The sequence below is a fragment of the Salmo salar genome, chromosome ssa20, assembly GCF_905237065.1.
Source record: "Salmo salar chromosome ssa20, Ssal_v3.1, whole genome shotgun sequence".
Taxonomy (NCBI): domain Eukaryota; kingdom Metazoa; phylum Chordata; class Actinopteri; order Salmoniformes; family Salmonidae; genus Salmo; species Salmo salar.
Genome location: NC_059461.1, coordinates 60,264,424 through 60,284,890, shown reverse-complemented (window position 1 = coordinate 60,284,890; position 20,467 = coordinate 60,264,424). Strand labels below are relative to the sequence as shown.

The window sequence follows — 20,467 nt, the reverse complement described above, 5'->3', positions numbered from 1 at the left end:
AATCTTACCTCTCTGAATGATCAAACTTGTTTCCTGTCCAACTACGGAGTAGTGATTGTTGTAGTCCTAATTAATTGACCTTTGTACCTGATAACTGCATGCTCCGGTTTAGTACATGGTGACACAATATGAATCTATAGGTTTCTCCAGTGTTGTCTAATAACCGTCTCCCCCCTGCCTTTCTCTTCCCCCAGGATACTCCCCTGGTCCAGCCTCAGACCCCGTGGTGTGAGTCTATGAGCCAGCTGATGAGGAAACTGGACCAGCTCAACCTGGACATAGAGGAGGCTCTGAGTGCATCATCGTCCCCCTCGGACACACCCTGCACAGCACGCAGACAACAGGTCAGTCACACACACACCCTGCACAGCATGCAGACAACAGGTCAGTCACACACACACCCTGCACAGCATGCAGACAACAGGTCAGTCACACACACACCCTGCACAGCACGCAGACAACAGGTCAGTCACACACACACCCTGCACAGCACGCAGACAACAGGTCAGTCACACACACACCCTGCACAGCACGCAGACAACAGGTCAGTCACACACACACACTGCACAGCATGCACACAACAGGCACACACACACACACACACACACACACACACACACACACACACACACACACACACACACACACACACACACACACACACACACACACACACACACACACACACACACACACACACACCCTGCACAGCACGCAGACAACAGGTCAGTTACACACACACCCTGCACAGCACGCAGACAACAGGTCAGTCACACACACACCCTGCACAGCATGCAGACAACAGGTCAGTCACACACACACCCTGCACAGCACGCAGACAACAGGTCAGTCACACACACACCCTGCACAGCACGCAGACAACAGGTCAGTCACACACACACCCTGCACAGCATGCAGACAACAGGTCAGTCACACACACACACACACACACACACACACACACACACACACACACACACACACACACACACACACACACACACACACACACACACACACACACACACACACACACACACACACCCTGCACAGCACGCAGACAACAGGTCAGTTACACACACACCCTGCACAGCACGCAGACAACAGGTCAGTCACACACACACACACACACACACACCCTGCACCACACGCAGACAACAGGTCAGTCACACACACACCCTGAACTGCACGCAGACAACAACTCAGTCACACACACACACCCTGCACAGCACACAGGCAGACAGCAGGTGACATGACCATGTTAATTGAAATGCAAGCCGTGTACTAACTAGTGATACATATGGGAAATCTATACATTCCTCTGCAGCCTATCATGATGGCACATGCTTTTTCATGCTCTCTGCTGTCTATAATCAATTTACTGAGCTTTGTGAATAGGAAATCCTGATGGATTATTGTTATAGTCATTCAACAGGTGTCTAACAGGACTATAAGTCCATGCTGCTATATCATGTACTTTACAATACACATACATTCACCTAGCTAACATACATTTAATCTAGGAACCATACTAGATTCAGGATTGCACCCTATTCCCTTTATAGTGCACTACTTTTGACCAAAGCCCTATAGGCCTTAAGGATAACTGTGATATATGTTGATAATCTGTACATACAGCATGTTGTCATACAGTGGAAGCTGTCTGTCTGGGACACTATGGCCATTGTCAGGCTGTCTTTGATTCTGCTTCTCTGAATGCTGCAGGCGTCCATTTTATGATGTGAGAGGAGGGAGCTGGCTGTTAGAAAAGCTGCTATAGTGTGTAGTGTGTCTAGCAGTAGTCTGGCCAGGGTGGTGGGCCAGGCGGGGCAGAGACAGACAGACAGCCATTGTGTGGAGATGTTGTTACCGGGACCTTGTAGCTCTGGTCCTACATAAGACTCCTCTCATGGAGGCTTGCATCATGAAATACCCCAGCAGTTAGTTAGCAGAGGGCAACAACAGAAAGAGGCCTGTATGGTTCTGTATGTGATCAGCACAGAGGTCTTGTTGTGTGGGTAGAGGAGGTTGTTTGTATGATTGAGCACATTAGGAATGGTTACAGAGTGGTTAGCAGAGGGGCACATGCCTGAAGGGATCACATCAGCAGCCATAACACACATTCAGAGAGACAGCTTTAACTAACGTCAGGAAGCCGCCGGCGGAGGAGACCACACGACATCTTTATTAGAGGGACTTGACAAGGACACACTCTTTGTCCTTTCAGAGGACGATTAACAGGCTGCCTTGTCTCTGTCTGTCACTGTCTGTCCGATAGAACTTTGAACTGAAGACTGCGTTCCCTGCCGCTGACCATCCCAGAGACAGACTGACAGACTGACAGACAAACTGGCAGATAGACAGACAGACAGACAGGTAGGCAAGGATCCAGTGTTAACGGTTGTTATTGTGCTGTTGTTGCAGTGTGGAGCTGTGTCTGGGACGGCAGTAAACCAATCTCTTAATGAGAAGGACAGTACACTGTTGCAGCGAGGGGAACCAGACACAGGAGAATGTCCCAGACAGGACCAACACAAGACCACGGCCCCTCGTATCTCAGCCATAGGAACCAGAGTCAGGACCAAGAAGACAGTCGTAAGTTCCTCAGACTCTCCCTCCTCCTTTCGACTCCTGCTTACTCTGTGCCTGTCTGTCTGGGTCTGGGTGAAACAATGTGATATAGATATCATAAGCGAGCTCTCAGTGCCTTCAGAAAGTATTCATACCCCTTAACTTATTCCACATTTTGTGGTGTTACAGTCTGAATTCAATATAGATTAAATAAAAATAATATCTTACCCATCTACACACAATACCCCATAAAGACAAAATGAAATATGTTTTTAGAATTTCTTTCAAGTATAAAAAATTAAATACAAAAATACAGTATCTCATTTACATAAGTATTCGCACCCCTAAGTCAATGCATGTTAGAATCACTTTTGGCAGCGATTACAGCTGTGAGTCTTTCTGGGTAGGTCTCTAAGAGCTTTGCACATTATAATTTATAAGACAGCCATTTCCAAGTCTTGCCATAGATTTTGAAGCCGATTTAAGTCAAAACTTTAACTAGGCCACTCAGGAACATTCAATGTCATCTTGGTAAGCAACTCCAGTGTATATTTGGCCTTGTCTTTTAGGTTATTGTCCTGCTGAAAGGTGAATTTGTCTCCAAGTGTCTGTTGGAAAGCAGACTGAACCAGGTTTTCCTCTAGGATTTTGCCTGTACTTAGCTCTAATCTGTTTATTTTTATCCTAAAAAACTCCCTAGTCCTTGCCGATGACAAGCATACCCATAACATGATGCAGCACCACCATGCTTGAAAATATGAAGAGTGGTACTCAGTGATGTGTTGTGTACAAAAACTTTGTATTCAGGACATAAAGTAACTTTTTTTGCCACATGTTTTGCAGTTTTACTTTAGTGCCCTGTTGCAAACAGGATGCATATTTTGAAATATGTTATATTCTGTATAGGCATCCTTCTTTTCACTCTGTCATTTAGGTTAGTATTTTGGAGTAACTGCAATGTTGTTGATCCATCCTCAGTTTTCTCCTGTCACAACCATTAAACTCTGTAACTGTTTTAAAGTCACCCTTGGCCTCCTGGTTAAATCTCGGTTTCCTTCCTCTCCGGCAACTGAGTTAGGAAGGACGCCTGTATCTTTATTGTGACTGGGCGTATTGATACACCATCCAAAGTGTACTTAAAAGCTACACCATGCTCAATAGGTGCCCTTCTTTGCGAGATATTGGAAAACCTCCCTGGTCTTTGTGGTTGAATCTGTGTTTTCCCTGCTCAACTGAGAGACCTTGCAGATAATTGTATGTGTGGGGTACAGAGATGAGGTAGTCATTCAAATATCATGTTAAACACTAGTCTTGAACTTATTTAGGCTTGGCATAACAAAGGGGCTGAATAATTATTGACTTAAGTTCCCAAAATATATTTCCACTTTGATATTATGGGGTATTATGTGTAGGCCAGTGACATAAAATCTCAATTTAATTCATTTCATATTCAGGCTGCCTTCAGCTAGCTACAGAAAGTATTTTAAATAGATTTACTCTCTGCTAATTTAAACAACATTCCTCTTATTAGCTGTCCACAGCAGAGCTGTCCGTTGTATCCTCTTCTGTTCCTTGTTTGACACAGTGTGTACACAGGAAGTGTGTGTGTGAGTGTGTGTGTGAGTCCCCAGGTCAGGTGTTAGTCTGCCTATTAGACAGGTTTAGCAAGGGAAACAATGGAGAGGTGGGGCTAGGTATGTTTTGTGGCGGCTCTGTGGAAACCCTGCTAACGGCCTGTGTCTGTATCGGTACCATGTCTGGATGAGGATCAGATTCGATAGGTGAATGACTAATTAGATTGGTGGGAACAGGACGATGTGGCGTTGTGCTCTCCAGTCCTGATGCAGTCTGCTTCTCAGAGTCTCAGAGCAGATTACAGAGTCAGAAAGCTGCGGAACACCACCAAGGTCTGAGTCAGAGACAGCCAGGCTGCATGGAGACCACCTTCACACTGTACACAATGTCCTAACTCTAACCCGCTGTCACACTACTGCACAATGGTTCCAACGTCTGGCCGGGGAACACTGTGTCTCCTTGTGTGTGTGTGTTCGTGTGCACGCCATGCTCTGTAACACTGACCTCAGTCCAGGGTTAATGATAAGCAAAGGATTACTCTTCTATAAGCCCCAGGCTGACTCCAGAATCTAGACCAGCCCTACCGCATGCATGCATACACACACGCATGCACACACCCCTCAGCCTTTTACATGAGAGTTCTGGAGTGGGTGTGAAAGCAGTGGAGAGAGAGAATGTGATGTTAGAGTCTAAGCTGCTGCTGTCATGATGAGGGGCTCAGAATAACCTGACCATGGTAACTAACTACTGCAGCATGTCATGTGACTGGAAGGTTATGAGCTGATAGAGAGGCTACATCCCAAATTACCCCCTATTCTTTATATAGGGCACTACTTTTGACCAAAAGCAGGGCACTATATAGGGAATAAGGTGGCATTAGGAACGCATACAGAATGTTTGAAGTCAGCTTTTGACAGGACGTTGTTATGGCTGTTCCCCCCGACCCTGCCTGTCTCTAGGTTAGGGTCACAATTTTTCGGGTGGTCTTAACATGACCCCTGTTGTATTGACATGCAGATTCCCATCCACAATGGTTTGCTAGATGGAAAGGGTATTTTATCCTTAACATTCTGGTTCCATCTCCACCTGAACCTAATGCATAGTGACTGTGAGGTATGTGTTATTTGTTGGATACGTGACGGTGAGTCCGCCAGGTATGTGGCGGGTTTGACACGTGAGGGTGAGACCGTCAGGTGTTTTGTGTTGGAATGTCCTGCAGCACATGTTGCTGTGTTCCTGTGTGTCTCAACATGACTGCAACTGCAGCATGTCACGTGTGCCCTGAGACCTGACACTTCTAATAGAGACAGATAGTTCTTCCTCAGAACCTGGCAGGATGGAGCTGGTCTGATGGCCCTGGCAGACAGAGGGTCAAAGCATCAAAAGACACACAGACAGACACACACACACACAACCTGAGACAAAAATGGCATAGCCCTGTAATCCCCCAGCTGCCCCCAGCTGCCCCTGATAAGAAGGTCTTCTTATTGGTTGTGACCCATTGAGGCAGTGTTCTAAATATAGCCAGGTGTTTTCCTGTCTGTCCAGGGGTTGGATAGAGGAGGGGAGGGATGAGGCTGGTCTACTGTTCTACTGGCTAGTCTACTGGTCTACTGGCTAGTTTACTGGTCTACTAGCTGGTCTACTGGTCTACTGGTCTACTGGCTAGTTTACTGGTCTACTAGCTGATCTACTGGTCTACTGGCAAGTTTACTGGTCTACTAGCTGGTCTACTGGTCTACTGGCTAGTTTACTGGTCTACTAGCTGGTCTGCTGGTCTACTGGTTTACTGGCCTACTGGCTAGTTTACTGGTCTACTAGCTGGTCTACTGGTCTACTGGCTAGTTTACTGGTCTACTAGCTGGTCTACTGGTCTACTAGCTGGTCTACTGGCTGGTCTACTGGTCTAATGACTGGTCTACTGGTCTACTGGCTGGTCTACTGGTCTACTGATCTACTGACTGGTCTACTAGTCTACTGATCTACTGGTCTACTGACTGGTCTACTGGTCTACTGACTGGTCTACTGGCTGGTCTACTGGTCTACTGGCTGGTCTACTGGTCTACTGACTGGTCTACTGGTCTACTGGTCTACTGGCTGGTCTACTGGTCTACTGACTGGTCTACTGGTCTACTGACTGGTCTACTGGTCTACTGGTCTACTGGCTGGTCTACTGGTCTACTGGTATACTGACTGGTCTAATGGTCTACTGGCTGGTCTACTGGTCTACTGGTCTGCTGGTATACTGACTGGTCTACTGGTCTACTGGCTGGTCTACTGGTCTATTGGTCTACTGGCTGGTCAACTTGTCTACTGGTCTACTGGCTTGTCTACTGGTCTACTGGCTGGTCTACAGGTCTACTGGCTAGTTTACTGGTCTACTGGTTTACTGGTCTACTGGTTGGTCTACTGGTCTACTGGTTTACTGGTCTACTGGTCTATTGATCTACTGGTCTACTGGCTAGTTTACTGGTCTACTGACTGGTCTACTGGTCTACTAGCTGGTTTACTGGTCTACTGGCTAATTTACTGGTCTACTAGCTGGTCTACTGGTCTACTGGTCTACTGACTGGTCTACTGGTCTACTGACTGGTCTACTGGTTTACTGGCTGGTCTACTGGTCTACTGGCTGGTCTACTGACTGGTCTACTGGTCTACTGACTGGTCTACTGGTCTACTGGTTTACTGGCTGGTCTACTGGGACACCTTCTAGGTCGCCCAACGATATCTTTCTATCCCTTATTTTTTTCTTAGACTTTGAGAGTAAAACTAGGGTTATTTTCCCAGGGACATAGATGTTATTTTACAACCAAGACACATTTCTGAATGTTGTGGAGAGAGATGGATTCAGTCCTGTGAGTTTCAGCCCGTAGTTACGTGTTATGAGTTAGGGGTTGTGGATCATGGCTATACCTTGGTGTAGAGGCCCAGAGGGAGTCTCTAGAGCTGGGCTGTTAGAAGCCACATAAGAGTAATGGCCGTGGAGAGACGTTATCCATCCTACCCTGCCCTGAGCTATGATGAGAGGCCTGGATCATTACATATAACATAGACTGCATCCCACATGAGACATCATTCCCAATATAGTGCACCAGGTTTGTCTAAGGCCCATGGGGCTCTGATCAAAAGTAGTGCACTATGTAGGGAATAGGATGCCATTTTGGAGGCAGCCATATACAGCTATAGGTTTGGTTATATAATATCAGACATGGGTTTGGGGGTTCTCTGCCTGTTTCTGTGAACAAATGTGATTTGTGCATGCCAAATGAAGCACAATGAATGATTGGTGGAGTAACCTCAGACTTCACTTTGTGGGGTTGGGAGTGTTCAGGACTGTTAAATCGCTCCCAAATGCAACCCTATTCCCTTTATAGTGCACTAATTGTGCCATTTTGGACGCATGGGAGTGTACTCTACGTAGAACACAGGGCTTCGTGTGGGGCTGGGAGTGTACTCTACATAGACCACAGGGCTCCGTGTGGGGCTGGGAGTGTACTCTACATAGACCACAGGGCTCCGTGTGGGGCTGGGAGTGTACTCTACATAGACCACAGGGCTCCGTGTGGGGCTGGGAGTGTACTCTACATAGACCACAGGGCTCCGTGTGGGGCTGGGAGTGTACTCTACATAGCCCACAGGGCTCCGTGTGGGGCTGGGAGTGTACTCTACGTAGAACACAGGGCTCTGTGTGGGGCTGGGAGTGTACTCTACATAGAACACAGGGGGAAAGGGGGGAGTTTGGAAATGCAGGAAAAAGAACGTGAGGAAATGCATGATGGGGATTATGTAATTCCTTCCAGATTTCGTGTGAACTTTGTACATCCTCCCATTGCCAGCTACAATGTATAGCAGCATCTCAGATAGTACTATTGTAGAGCATGAACATGTCCCATAGCCTGTTAGATTAGGAATGTTTTCCACTTGTTTTGTCTGAACTAGTTTCTTTTATTTAGTCAATGCAGCAGACAGGTAGACCAGACCCGTTATCAATCACTAAAGACCAGACATGTCAGTCCATATAAAAATGTTGGTTGTTGTAGCAGAGCTAGCTTCCTTATAGGGCTGTCTTCTTTCTTTGTCTTGTCACCTGACCCCTGACCTCTAACCCATAACCCGACATGTGGTGGATGCTCAGAACTGAGGCGGCGTGGTATAACCATAGAGGATTCTAGTGTCCAAAAGCCTGTTTTAGCATGGGCAGCGCTATTGAGGACTTTCACCATTTTGAAGTAGTAAACTGGGTGAGACTTCCTATGGTTTATGGAAGAATCACATAATTCCATCCAGGTCACCAGGAGGGATCAGACAATACATTATACTTGTGAGCAAACATTCCATATCTGCAGGTGGCAGTAAATCGCCAACCTTGGCTTTATACCTGTTCAAACAACACATTCCAGGTGGCAGTGTGCACCCTTTGTTTGCCAACTCATAGAAGTTGTAGAAGAAGAAAATGTACCACTTCAAAATGGAGATGACCTCAATGGTGCGCTGCCCATGCTCTCACAGACGCCATAATGGGACATGCACAATAATGCGATGTCTATCTAAGTCTATGGGTATAACTATATCAATGAAGAGGAAAATGGAAGGACACTAACAGGACTTTATTTTATTTTTATTTTATTTCACCTTTATTTAACTAGGTAGGCTAGTTCTCATTTGCAACTGCGACCTGGCCAAGATAAAGCATAGCAATTTGACACATACAACAACAGCGTTACGATGGAATAAACAAAACATACAGTCAATAATACAGTAGAAAAAAGAAAACAAAAAGTCTATATACAGTGAGTGCAAATGAGGTACGATAAGGGAGTTAAGGCAATAAATAGGCCATGGTGGCGAAGTAATTACAATATAGCAATTAAACACTGGAATGGTAGATGTGCAGAAGATGAATTTGCAAGTAGAGATACTGGGGTGCAAAAGAGCGAGATAAATAAATAAATACAGTATGAGGAAGAGGTAGTTGGATGAGCTATTTACAGATGGGCTACGTACAGGTGCAGTGATCTGTGAGCTGCTCTGACAGCTGGTACTTAAAGCTAGTGAGGGTGATATGAGTCTCCAGCTTCAGTGATTTTTGCAGTTCGTTCCAGTCATTGCCAGCAGAGAATAGGAAGGAAAGGCGACCAAAGGAGGAATTGGCTTTGGGGGTGACCAGTGAGATATACCTGCTGGAGCGCGTGCTACGTGTGGGTGATGCTATGTTGACCAGAGAGCTGAGATAAGGCGGGGCTTTACCTAGCAGAGACTTGTAGATAACCTGTAGCCAGTGGGTTTGGCGACGAGTATGAAGCGATGGCCAACCAACGAGAGCGTACAGGTCGCAGTGGTGGGTAGTGTATGGGGCTTTGGTGACAAAACGGATGGCATTGTGATAGACTGCATCCAATTTGTTGAGTAGAGTGTTGGAGGCTATTTTATAGATGACATCGCCGAAGTCGAGGATCGGTAGGATGGTCAGTTTTGTGTGTGTTTGGCAGTTTTATGTATGTTTGGCAGCATGAGTGAAGGATGATTTGTTGCAAAATAGGAAGCCGATTCTAGATTTAATTTTGGATTGGAGATGCTTAATGTGAGTCTGGAAGGAGAGTTTACAGTCTAACCAGACACCTAGGTATTTGTAATTGTCCACATATTCTAAGTCAGAGTTGTCCAGAGTAGTGATGCTGGACGGGCGGGCAGGTGCGGGCAGTGATCGATTGAATAGCATGCATTTAGTTTTACTTGCATTTAAGAGCAGTTGGAGGCCACGGAAGGAGAGTTGTATGGCATTGAAGCTCGTCTGGAGGTTAGTTAACACAGTGTCCAAAGAGGGGCCAGAAGTCTACAGAATGGTGTCGTCTGCATAGAGGTGGATTAGAGAATCACCAGCAGCAAGAGCGACATCATTGATGTATACAGAGAAGAGAGTCGGCCCGAGAATTGAACCCTGTGGCACACTCATAGAGACTGCCAGAGGTCCGGACAACAGGCCCTCCGATTTGACACACTGAACTCTATCAGAGAAGTAGTTGGTAAACCAGGCGAGGGAGTCATTTGAGAAACCAAGGGTGTCGAGTCTGCCAATAAGAATGTGGTGATTGACGGAGTTGAAAGCCTTGGCCAGGTCGATGAATACGGCTGCACAGTAATGTCTCTTATCGAGCCAGCGGGGTGGTGGCACTGGAATCCTCATCTCTCCCAAGTGGACATTCTCTCTTTCTCCCCTGACCCATCTGTCTATCTCCTCATTTGAATTCCATGCTGTCACAGTTACCAGCCCTTTCAAGCTTAACATCCTTATCATTTATCGCCCTCCAGGTTCCCTTGGAGAGTTCATCAATGAGCTTGACGCCTTGATAAGTTCCTTTCCTGAGGATGGCTCACCTCTCACAGTTCTGGGTGACTTTAACCTCCCCACGTCTACCTTTGACTCATTCCTCTCTGCCTCCTTCTTTCCACTCCTCTCCTCTTTTGACCTCACCCTCTCACCTTCCCCCCCTACTCACAAGGCAGGCAATACGCTTGACCTCATCTTTACTAGATGCTGTTCTTCCACTAATCTCATTGCAACTCCCTTCCAAATCTCCGACCACTACCTTGTATCCTTTTCCCTCTTGCTCTCATCCAACACTTCTCACTCTGCCCCTACTCGGATGGTATTGCGCCGTCCCAACCTTCGCTCTCTCTCTCCCGCTACTCTCTCCTCTTCCATCCTATCATCTCTTCCCTCTGCTCAAACCTTCTCCAACCTATCTCCTGATTCTGCCTCCTCAACCCTCCTCTCCTCCCTTTCTGCATCCTTTGATTTTCTCTGTCCCCTATCCTCCAGGCCGGCTCGGTCCTCCCCTCCTGCTCCGTGGCTCGACGACTCACTACGAGCTCACAGAACAAGGCTCCGGGCAGCCGAGCGGAAATGGAGGAAAACTCGCCTCCCCTGCGGACCTGGCATCCTTTCACTCACTCCTCTCTACATTCTCCTCTTCTGTCTCTGCTGCTAAAGCCACTTTCTACCACTCTAAATTCCAAGCATCTGCCTCTAACCCTAGGAAGCTCTTTGCTACCTTCTCCTCCCTCCTGAATCCTCCTCCCCCTCCCCCCTTCCTCCCTCTCTGCGGATGACTTCGTCAACCATTTTGAAAAGAAGGTTGACGATATCCGATCCTCGTTTGCTAAGTCAAACGACACCGCTGGTCCTGCTTACACTGCCCTACCCTGTGCTTTGACCTCTTTCTCCCCTCTCTCTCCAGATGAAATCTCGCGTCTTGTGACGGCCGGCCGCCCAACAACCTGCCCACTTGACCCTATCCCCTCCTCTCTTCTCCAGACCATTTCCAGAGACCTTCTCCCCTTCCTCACCTCGCTCATCAACTCATCCTTGACCGCTGGCTACGTCCCTTCCGTCTTCAAGAGAGCGAGAGTTGCACCCCTTCTGAAAAAACCTACACTCGATCCCTCCGATGTCAACAACTACAGACCAGTATCCCTTCTTTCTTTTCTCTCCAAAACTCTTGAACGTGCCGTCCTTGGCCAGCTCTCCTGCTATCTCTCTCAGAATGACCTTCTTGATCCTAATCAGTCAGGTTTCAAGACTGGGCATTCAACTGAGACTGCTCTTCTCTGTGTCACGGAGGCTCTCCGCACTGCTAAAGCTAACTCTCTCTCCTCTGCTCTCATCCTTCTAGACCTATCTGCTGCCTTTGATACTGTGAACCATCAGATCCTCCTCTCCACCCTCTCCGAGTTGGGCATCTCCGGCGCGGCCCACGCTTGGATTGCGTCCTACCTGACAGGTCGCTCCTACCAGGTGGCGTGGCGAGAATCTGTCTCCGCACCATGCGCTCTCACCACTGGTGTCCCCCAGGGCTCTGTTCTAGGCCCTCTCCTATTCTCGCTATACACCAAGTCACTTGGCTCTGTCATATCCTCACATGGTCTCTCCTATCATTGCTATGCAGACGACACACAATTAATCTTCTCCTTTCCCCCTTCTGATAACCAGGCGGCGAATCGCATCTCTGCATGTCTGTCAGACATATCAGTGTGGATGACGGATCACCAGCTCAAGCTGAACCTCGGCAAGACGGAGCTGCTCTTCCTCCCGGGGAAGGACTGCCCGTTCCATGATCTCGCCATCACGGTTGACAACTCCCTTGTGTCCTCCTCCCAGAGTGCTAAGAACCTTGGCGTGATCCTGGACAACACCCTGTCGTTCTCCACTAACATCAAGGCGGTGACCCGATCCTGTAGGTTCATGCTCTACAACATTCGCAGAGTACGACCCTGCCTCACACAGGAAGCGGCGCAGGTCCTAATCCAGGCACTTGTCATCTCCCGTCTGGATTACTGCAACTCGCTGTTGGCTGGGCTCCCTGCCTGTGCCATTAAACCCCTACAACTCATCCAGAACGCCGCAGCCCGTCTGGTGTTCAACCTTCCCAAGTTCTCTCACGTCACCCCGCTCCTCCGCTCTCTCCACTGGCTTCCAGTTGAAGCTCGCATCCGCTACAAGACCATGGTGATTGCCTACGGAGCTGTGAAGGGAACGGCACCTCCATACCTTCAGGCTCTGATCAGGCCCTACACCCAAACAAGGGCACTGCGTTCATCCACCACTGGCCTGCTGGCCCCCCTACCTCTGAGGAAGCACAGTTCCCGCTCAGCCCAGTCAAAACTGTTCGCTGCTCTGGCACCCCAATGGTGGAACAAGCTCCCTCATGACGCCAGGACAGCGGAGTCAATCACCACCTTCCGGAGACACCTGAAACCCCACCTCTTTAAGGAATACCTAGGATAGGATAAAGTAATCCTTCTAACCCCCCCCCCCCCTTAAAAGATTTAGATGCACTATTGTAAAGTGGTTGTTCCACTGGATATCATAAGGTGAATGCACCATTTTGTAAGTCGCTCTGGATAAGAGCGTCTGCTAAATGACTTAAATGTAATGTAAATGTAATCGATGGCGGTTATGATGACGTTTAGAACCTTGAGCGTGGCTGAGGTGCACCCATGACCAGCTCTGAAACCAGATTGCATAGCGGAGAAGGTACGGTGGGATTCGAAATGGTCGGTAATCTGTTTGTTAACTTGGCTTTCGAAGACCTTAGAAAGACAGGGTAGGATAGATATAGGTCTGTAACAGTTTTGGTCTAGAGTGTCACCCCCTTTGAAGAGGGGGATGACCGCGGCAGCTTTCCAATCTTTGGGAATCTCAGATGATACGAAAGAGAGGTTGAACAGGCTAGTAATAGGGGTTGCAACAATTTCGGCAGAATCATTTAGAAAGAGAGGGTCCAGATTGTCTAGCCCGGCTGATTTGTAGGGGTCCAAATTTTGCAGCTCTTTCAGAACATCAGCTATCTGGGTTTGGGTGAAGGAGAAATGGTGGGGGCTTTGGCGGGTTGCTGTGGAGGGTGCCGTGCAGTTGACCGGGGTAGGGGTAGCCAGGTGGAAAGCCAGGCCAGTCGTAGAGAAATGCTTATTGAAATTGTCAATTGTAGTGGATTTATCGGTGGTAACAGTGGTTGCAACAGAGCAGTGGGCAGCTGGGAGGGTGTGCTCTTATTCTCCGTGGACTTTACAGTGTCCCAGAACTTTTTTGAGTTTGTACTACAGGATGCAAATTTCTGTTTGAAAAAGCTAGCCTTGGCTTTCCTAACTGCCTGTGTATATTTGTTCCTAACTTCCCTGAAAAGATGCATATCACGGGGGCTATTCGATGCTAATGCAGAACGCCACAGGATGTTTTTGTGCTGGTCAAGGGCAGTCAGGTCTGGAGTGAACCAAGGACTATATCTATTCCTAGTTCTACATTTTTTGAATGGGGCATGCTTATTTAAGATGGTGAGGAAGGCACTTTTAAAGAATAACCAGGCATCATCTACTGATGGGATGAGGTCAATGTCATTCCAGGATACCCCGGCCAGGTTGATTAGAAATGCCTGCTCACAGAAGTGTTTTAGGGAGCGTTTGACACTGATGAGGGGTGGTCGTTTGGTCGCAGGCCCATTACGGATGCAGGCAATGAGGCAGTGATCGCTGAGATCTTGATTTAAAACAGCAGAGGTGTATTTGGAGGGCGAGTTAGTTAGGATGATATCTATGAGGGTGCCCGTGTTTACGGATTTGGGGTTGTACCTGGTAGGTTCACTGATAATTTGTGTGAGATTGAGGGCATCAAGCTTAGATTGTAGGATGGCCGGGGTGTTAAGCTCACCTAGTAGCACGAGCTCAGAAGATAGATGGGGGGCAATCAATTCACATATGGTGTCGAGGGCAAAGCTAGGGGCAGAGGGTGGTCTATAGCAAACGGCAACAGTGAGAGACTTGTTTCTGGAAAGGTGAATTGTTAGAAGTAGAAGCTCGAATTGTTTGGGTACAGACTTGATAGTAATACAGAACTCTTCAGGCTATCTTTGCAGTAGATTGCAACGCCACCCCCTTTGGCAGTTCTATCTTAGCGGAAAATGTTATAGTTAGGGATGGAGATTTCAGGGTTTTTGGTGGTTTTCCTAAGCCAGGATTCAGACAAGGCTAAGACATCCGGGTTGGAAGAGTGTGCTAAAGCAGTGAGTAAAACAAACTTAGGGAGGTTTCTAATGTTAACATGCATGAAACCAAGGCTTTTATGGTTACAGAAGTCAACAAATGAGAGCACCTGGGGAGTGGGAGTGGAGCTAGGCACTGCAGGACCTGGATTAACCTCTACATCACCAGAGGAACAGAGGAGAAGTAGGATAAGGGTACTGCTAAAGGCTATACGAACTGGCTATCTAGCACGTTCAGAACAGAGAGTAAATGGAGCAGGTTTCTGGGCACGATTGCATAGATTCAAGGCAAGACAAAGGTAAGGTAGGATATGAGTACATTGGCGGTAAACCTAGGCATAGAGTAATGATGAGAGAGATATAGTCTCTAGAGACGTTTAAACCAGGTGATGTCATCACATATGTAGGAGGTGGAACAACATGGTTGGTTAAGTCATATTGAGCCGGGCTAGAGGCTCTACAGTGAAATAAGACAGTAATCACTAACCAGGACAGTAATGGACGAGGCATATTGATATTAGAGAGAGGCATGCGTAGCCAAGTGAACATATGGGTCCAGTGAGTGGTTGGGCTGGCTGGGGACACGGCGATTCAGACAGTTAGCAGGCCGGTGCTAACAAGCTAACAGTTAGTAGGCCGGGGCTAAACAAGCTAGCAGTTAGCAGACCGGGGCTAGCAAGCTAGCAGTTAGCAGACCGGGGCTAGCAAGCTAGCAGTTAGTAGACCGGGGCAAGCAAGCTAGCAGTTAGCAGACCGGGGCAAGCAAGCTAGCAATTAGCAGACCGGGGAATCTGGGCTGTTGAGGGACAGACAGAAGTCTAGGACAGTCTTTGAAGACCCTGTGAGTAAAAGACAGACTGGTATCTCCATTGAGGCCATTCAGTCAGTTCTAGAAGGCTAATTTTCATCACAGCTTTATTTGAAGATGTGGGTCAGAGCCTGTTATTAGATCTATTATGTTAACACACGTCAGTTCAGAGTTTCGACAGCCCCATGGGCACGGGTCAAAAGTAGTGCACTATATATTGAATAGGGTGCCATTTGGGACTCACACCTAGTTTCCTCTGTCTGCAGAATGAGATGAGATAATTGGTTAGAGTACAGAGATGAGAGAGACACTGAATTGCTTCTGTTCTCCAACCCTATGACTGAAGAGGACAGAAATGTAATAATGAAGTTTGACCCTGTTATGCTGAATCTCACAGTCAATAAGCAGGGATACTTGGTAACAACATCAGTCCCTTCACCTCATAGTGTTCTGCCTGAGACCGAATATTGCCTGTATGTCTCCACCTGTTAACCACCTCACTCCTCTGCTGTTGGACAGAGATTCTACTCTCTGTAATAGATGTGTTTCCTCATACTGTAGGCTGCTCTCCCATGTGTACATCCCAAATGGCACCCTATTCCATTTATAGTGCACTATTCTGGCTGTGGCAAAGATCCTGTCCAGCCACACATGGAGATCCACAACCACCAACTGACCTCTAAAATCACAACATATTGTTTCTGGAGACACACAGGCCTAATTCCTTATGGTGAGTGCCAATGAGGATTTAACCAGGTCTTTTTACCCAAACTACTCAGACTTCTGTTTCTATCTATGTGGACCGGCACCCGTGTCTCACTGGGCCATGGCTCCGGAGGACCTGCCATGACTTGGGGCCAAGCCCAGGCCACTGGTACTTTTCAACAGGCATTTACATAACAAACGTTAACTGTGAACTTTAACACCTTCTCACAAAGCAAAAGTCTTGAATGAGGCAGAGGTTGTTGATTCTGCTCACCACAAGTCGTTAGTGTCACACTCCTGATGATAACGTTACAGCTTACATTAACATTAAACACTGGCGACCCACTGGTGTGGGGGTATGTCTCAAGGTAAAACACCATATTATAGTGCACCCTGGTCAACAGTATTTCACTTTTATAGAGAATAGGATGCCATTTGGGATTATAGCCATGTGTTTAGTCTAAGTTGGTCTAATAACACTAGATAGAGGATGTTATAAATACTAAAGTGATGTACAAACATGAGCCAGCTGTCCATATTGAACCAGCCATCAGGTCTCTATGGTAACACAGTAAAGCAGGCAGCAGGCTGATAGATCAGTCATTAACCCTTAACTCTTTATGGCTGTGGCATTACTAGGATACAATTTAGTTCATTACTCCTCTCCTCTCTGAATATATCCTCTGTGACATTACTAGGATACAATTTAGTTCATTACTCCTCTCCTCTCTGAATATATCCTCTGTGACATTACTAGGATGCCACTGATACCTGACTTGTACTTCACTGTTGTATTTATAGCATTTTGAAAAGTTGTTTGTGTATTCTTCAACCAATCTGTTTTGTTGTTTGTATAAGACAGCCATGCAGTTAGAGCGGTATTGAGGGCTGCAGTACACTCTGTTGTTGACTGACTAACCATTGTCTGTTTCTCTTTTTCTTTGCAGATGTGCTGTAAGATGACCAATGCAGGAGCAGGTAAGTCTTTTTTCATGTGTACATGTTTCACCAGGCTGTGTGTTGAATCTGGGACGTGACCCAAATGGAACCCTATTCCCGACATAGTGCACTACTTTGGACCAGAGCCCTATGTGCCCTGTTCAAAAGTAGTGCACTATATATGGAATATGGTGCACTTTGGGACATATTCACTGTCTTTATATTGTCTTTAGCAGCCCTGGTTAGCTCTTTGAGTCCAGGGTCTGCTCTGTTAGCCCAGGGTCTGCTCTGTTAGTCCAGGGTCTGCACTGTTAGTCCAGGGTCTGCTCTGTTAGTCCAGGGTCTGCTCTGTTAGTCCAGGGTCTGCTCTGTTAGTCCAGGGTCTGCTCTATTAGTCCAGGGTCTGCTCTGTTAATCCAGGGTCTGCTCTATTAGTCCAGGGTCTGCTCTGTTAGTCCAGGGTCTGCTCTGTTAGTCCAGTGTCTGCTCTGTTAGCCAGGGTCTGCTCTGTTAGTCCAGGGTCTGCTCTGTTAGTCCAGGGTCTGCTCTATTAGTCCAGGTTCTGCTCTGTTAGTCCAGGGTCTGCTCTGTTAGTCCAGGGTCTGCTCTGTTAGCCCAGTGTCTGCTCTGTTAGTTCAGGGTCTGCTCTGTTAGTCCAGGGTCTGCTCTGTTAGCCAGGGTCTGCTCTGTTAGTCCAGGGTCTGCTCTGTTAGCCAGGGTCTGCTCTGTTAGTCCAGGGTCTGCTCTGTTAGTCCAGGGTCTGCTCTATTAGCCAGGGTCTGCTCTATTAGTCCAAGTTCTGCTCTATTAGTCCAGTGTCTGCTCTGTTAGTTCAGGGTCTGCTCTGTTAGTCCAGGGTCTGCTCTGTTAGTCCAGGGTCTGCTCTGTTAGTCCAGGGTCTGCTCTGTTAATCCAGGGTCTGCTCTATTAGTCCAGGGTCTGCTCTGTTAGTCCAGGGTCTGCTCTGTTAGTCCAGTGTCTGCTCTGTTAGCCAGGGTCTGCTCTGTTAGCCCAGTGTCTGCTCTGTTAGTTCAGGGTCTGCTCTGTTAGTCCAGGGTCTGCTCTGTTAGTCCAGGGTCTGCTCTGTTAGTCCAGGGTCTGCTCTGTTAGTCCAGGTTCTGCTCTGTTAGTCCAGGGTCTGCTCTGTTAGCCAGGGTCTGCTCTGTTAGCCAGTGTCTGCTCTGTTAGTCCAGGGTCTGCTCTGTTAGTCCAGGGTCTGCTCTGTTAGCCAGGGTCTGCTCTGTTAGCCAGGGTCTGCTCTGTTAGTCCAGGGTCTGCTCTGTTAGTCCAGAGTCTGCTCTATTAGTCCAGGTTCTGCTCTGTTAGTCCAGGGTCTGCTCTGTTAGTCCAGGGTCTGCTCTGTTAGCCAGGTTCTGCTCTGTTAGTCCAGGGTCTGCTCTGTTAGTCCAGGGTCTGCTCTGTTAGCCAGGGTCTGCTCTGTTAGTCCAGGGTCTGCTCTGTTAGTCCAGGGTCTGCTCTATTAGCCAGGGTCTGCTCTATTAGTCCAAGTTCTGCTCTATTAGTCCAGGGTCTGCTCTGTTAGCCCAGTGTCTGCTCTGTTAGTCCAGGGTCTGCTCTGTTAGTCCAGGGTCTGCTCTGTTAGCCAGGGTCTGCTCTGTTAGTCCAGGGTCTGCTCTGTTAGTCCAGTGTCTGCTCTGTTAGTCCAGGGTCTGCTCTGTTAGTCCAGGGTCTGCTCTATTAGTCCAGGTTCTGCTCTGTTAGTCCAGGGTCTGCTCTGTTAGTCCAGGGTCTGCTCTGTTAGCCAGGTTCTGCTCTGTTAGTCCAGGGTCTGCTCTGTTAGTCCAGGGTCTGCTCTGTTAGTCCAGGTTCTGCTCTGTTAGTCCAGGGTCTGCTCTGTTAGTCCAGGGTCTGCTCTGTTAGCCAGGGTCTGCTCTGTTAGTTCAGGGTCTGCTCTGTTAGTCCAGGGTCTGCTCTGTTAGCCAGGGTCTGCTCTGTTAGTTCAGGGTCTGCTCTGTTAGTCCAGGGTCTGCTCTATTAGCCAGGGTCTGCTCTATTAGTCCAAGTTCTGCTCTATTAGTCCAGGGTCTGCTCTGTTAGCCCAGTGTCTGCTCTGTTAGTCCAGGGTCTGCTCTGTTAGTCCAGGGTCTGCTCTGTTAGCCAGGGTCTGCTCTGTTAGCCCAGTGTTTGCTCTGTTAGTCCAGGGTCTGCTCTGTTAGTCCAGGCTCTGCTCTGTTAGTCCAGGGTCTGCTCTGTTAGCCAGGGTTTGCTCTGTTAGTCCAGGGTCTGCTCTGTTAGTCCAGGGTCTGCTCTGTTAGTCCAGGGTCTGCTCTGTTAGTCCAGGGTCTGCTCTGTTAGTTCAGGGTCTGCTCTGTTAGTCCAGGGTCTGCTCTGTTAGTCCAGGGTCTGCTCTGTTAGTCCAGGGTCTGCTCTGTTAGTCCAGGTTCTGCTCTGTTAGTCCAGGGTCTGCTCTGTTAGCCAGGGTCTGCTCTGTTAGCCAGTGTCTGCTCTGTTAGTCCAGGGTCTGCTCTGTTAGTCCAGGGTCTGCTCTGTTAGCCAGGGTCTGCTCTGTTAGCCAGGGTCTGCTCTGTTAGTCCAGGGTCTGCTCTGTTAGTCCAGAGTCTGCTCTATTAGTCCAGGTTCTGCTCTGTTAGTCCAGGGTCTGCTCTGTTAGTCCAGGGTCTGCTCTGTTAGTCCAGGGTCTGCTCTGTTAGCCAGGGTCTGCTCTGTTATTCCAGGGTCTGCTCTGTTAGTCCAGGGTCTGCTCTATTAGCCAGGGTCTGCTCTATTAGTCCAAGTTCTGCTCTATTAGTCCAGGGTCTGCTCTGTTAGCCCAGTGTCTGCTCTGTTAGTCCAGGGTCTGCTCTGTTAGTCCAGGGTCTGCTCTGTTAGCCAGGGTCTGCTCTGTTAGTCCAGGGTCTGCTCTGTTAGTCCAGTGTCTGCTCTGTTAGTCCAGGGTCTGCTCTGTTAGTCCAGGGTCTGCTCTATTAGTCCAGGTTCTGCTCTGTTAGTCCAGGGTCTGCTCTGTTAGTCCAGGGTCTGCTCTGTTAGCCAGGTTCTGCTCTGTTAGTCCAGGGTCTGCTCTGTTAGTCCAGGGTCTGCTCTGTTAGTCCAGGTTCTGCTCTGTTAGTCCAGGGTCTGCTCTGTTAGTCCAGGGTCTGCTCTGTTAGCCAGGGTCTGCTCTGTTAGTTCAGGGTCTGCTCTGTTAGTCCAGGGTCTGCTCTGTTAGCCAGGGTCTGCTCTGTTAGTTCAGGGTCTGCTCTGTTAGTCCAGGGTCTGCTCTATTAGCCAGGGTCTGCTCTATTAGTCCAAGTTCTGCTCTCTTAGTCCAGGGTCTGCTCTGTTAGCCCAGTGTCTGCTCTGTTAGTCCAGGGTC

General features: G+C 48.1%; 1 protein-coding gene across 1 annotated transcript in view; it reads left to right on the top strand.

The window, feature by feature from the left end:
• Positions 1 to 20,467, top strand: part of LOC106580986 (stAR-related lipid transfer protein 13) — a 101,767-nt gene that overhangs the window by 19,309 nt on the left and 61,991 nt on the right. The window contains exons 3-5 of the mRNA XM_045703702.1: positions 195 to 344; positions 2,425 to 2,595; positions 17,142 to 17,172. Of these exons, the coding sequence (XP_045559658.1) occupies positions 195 to 344; positions 2,425 to 2,595; positions 17,142 to 17,172 (352 nt within the window). The remainder of the gene's footprint in view (positions 1 to 194; positions 345 to 2,424; positions 2,596 to 17,141; positions 17,173 to 20,467) is intronic.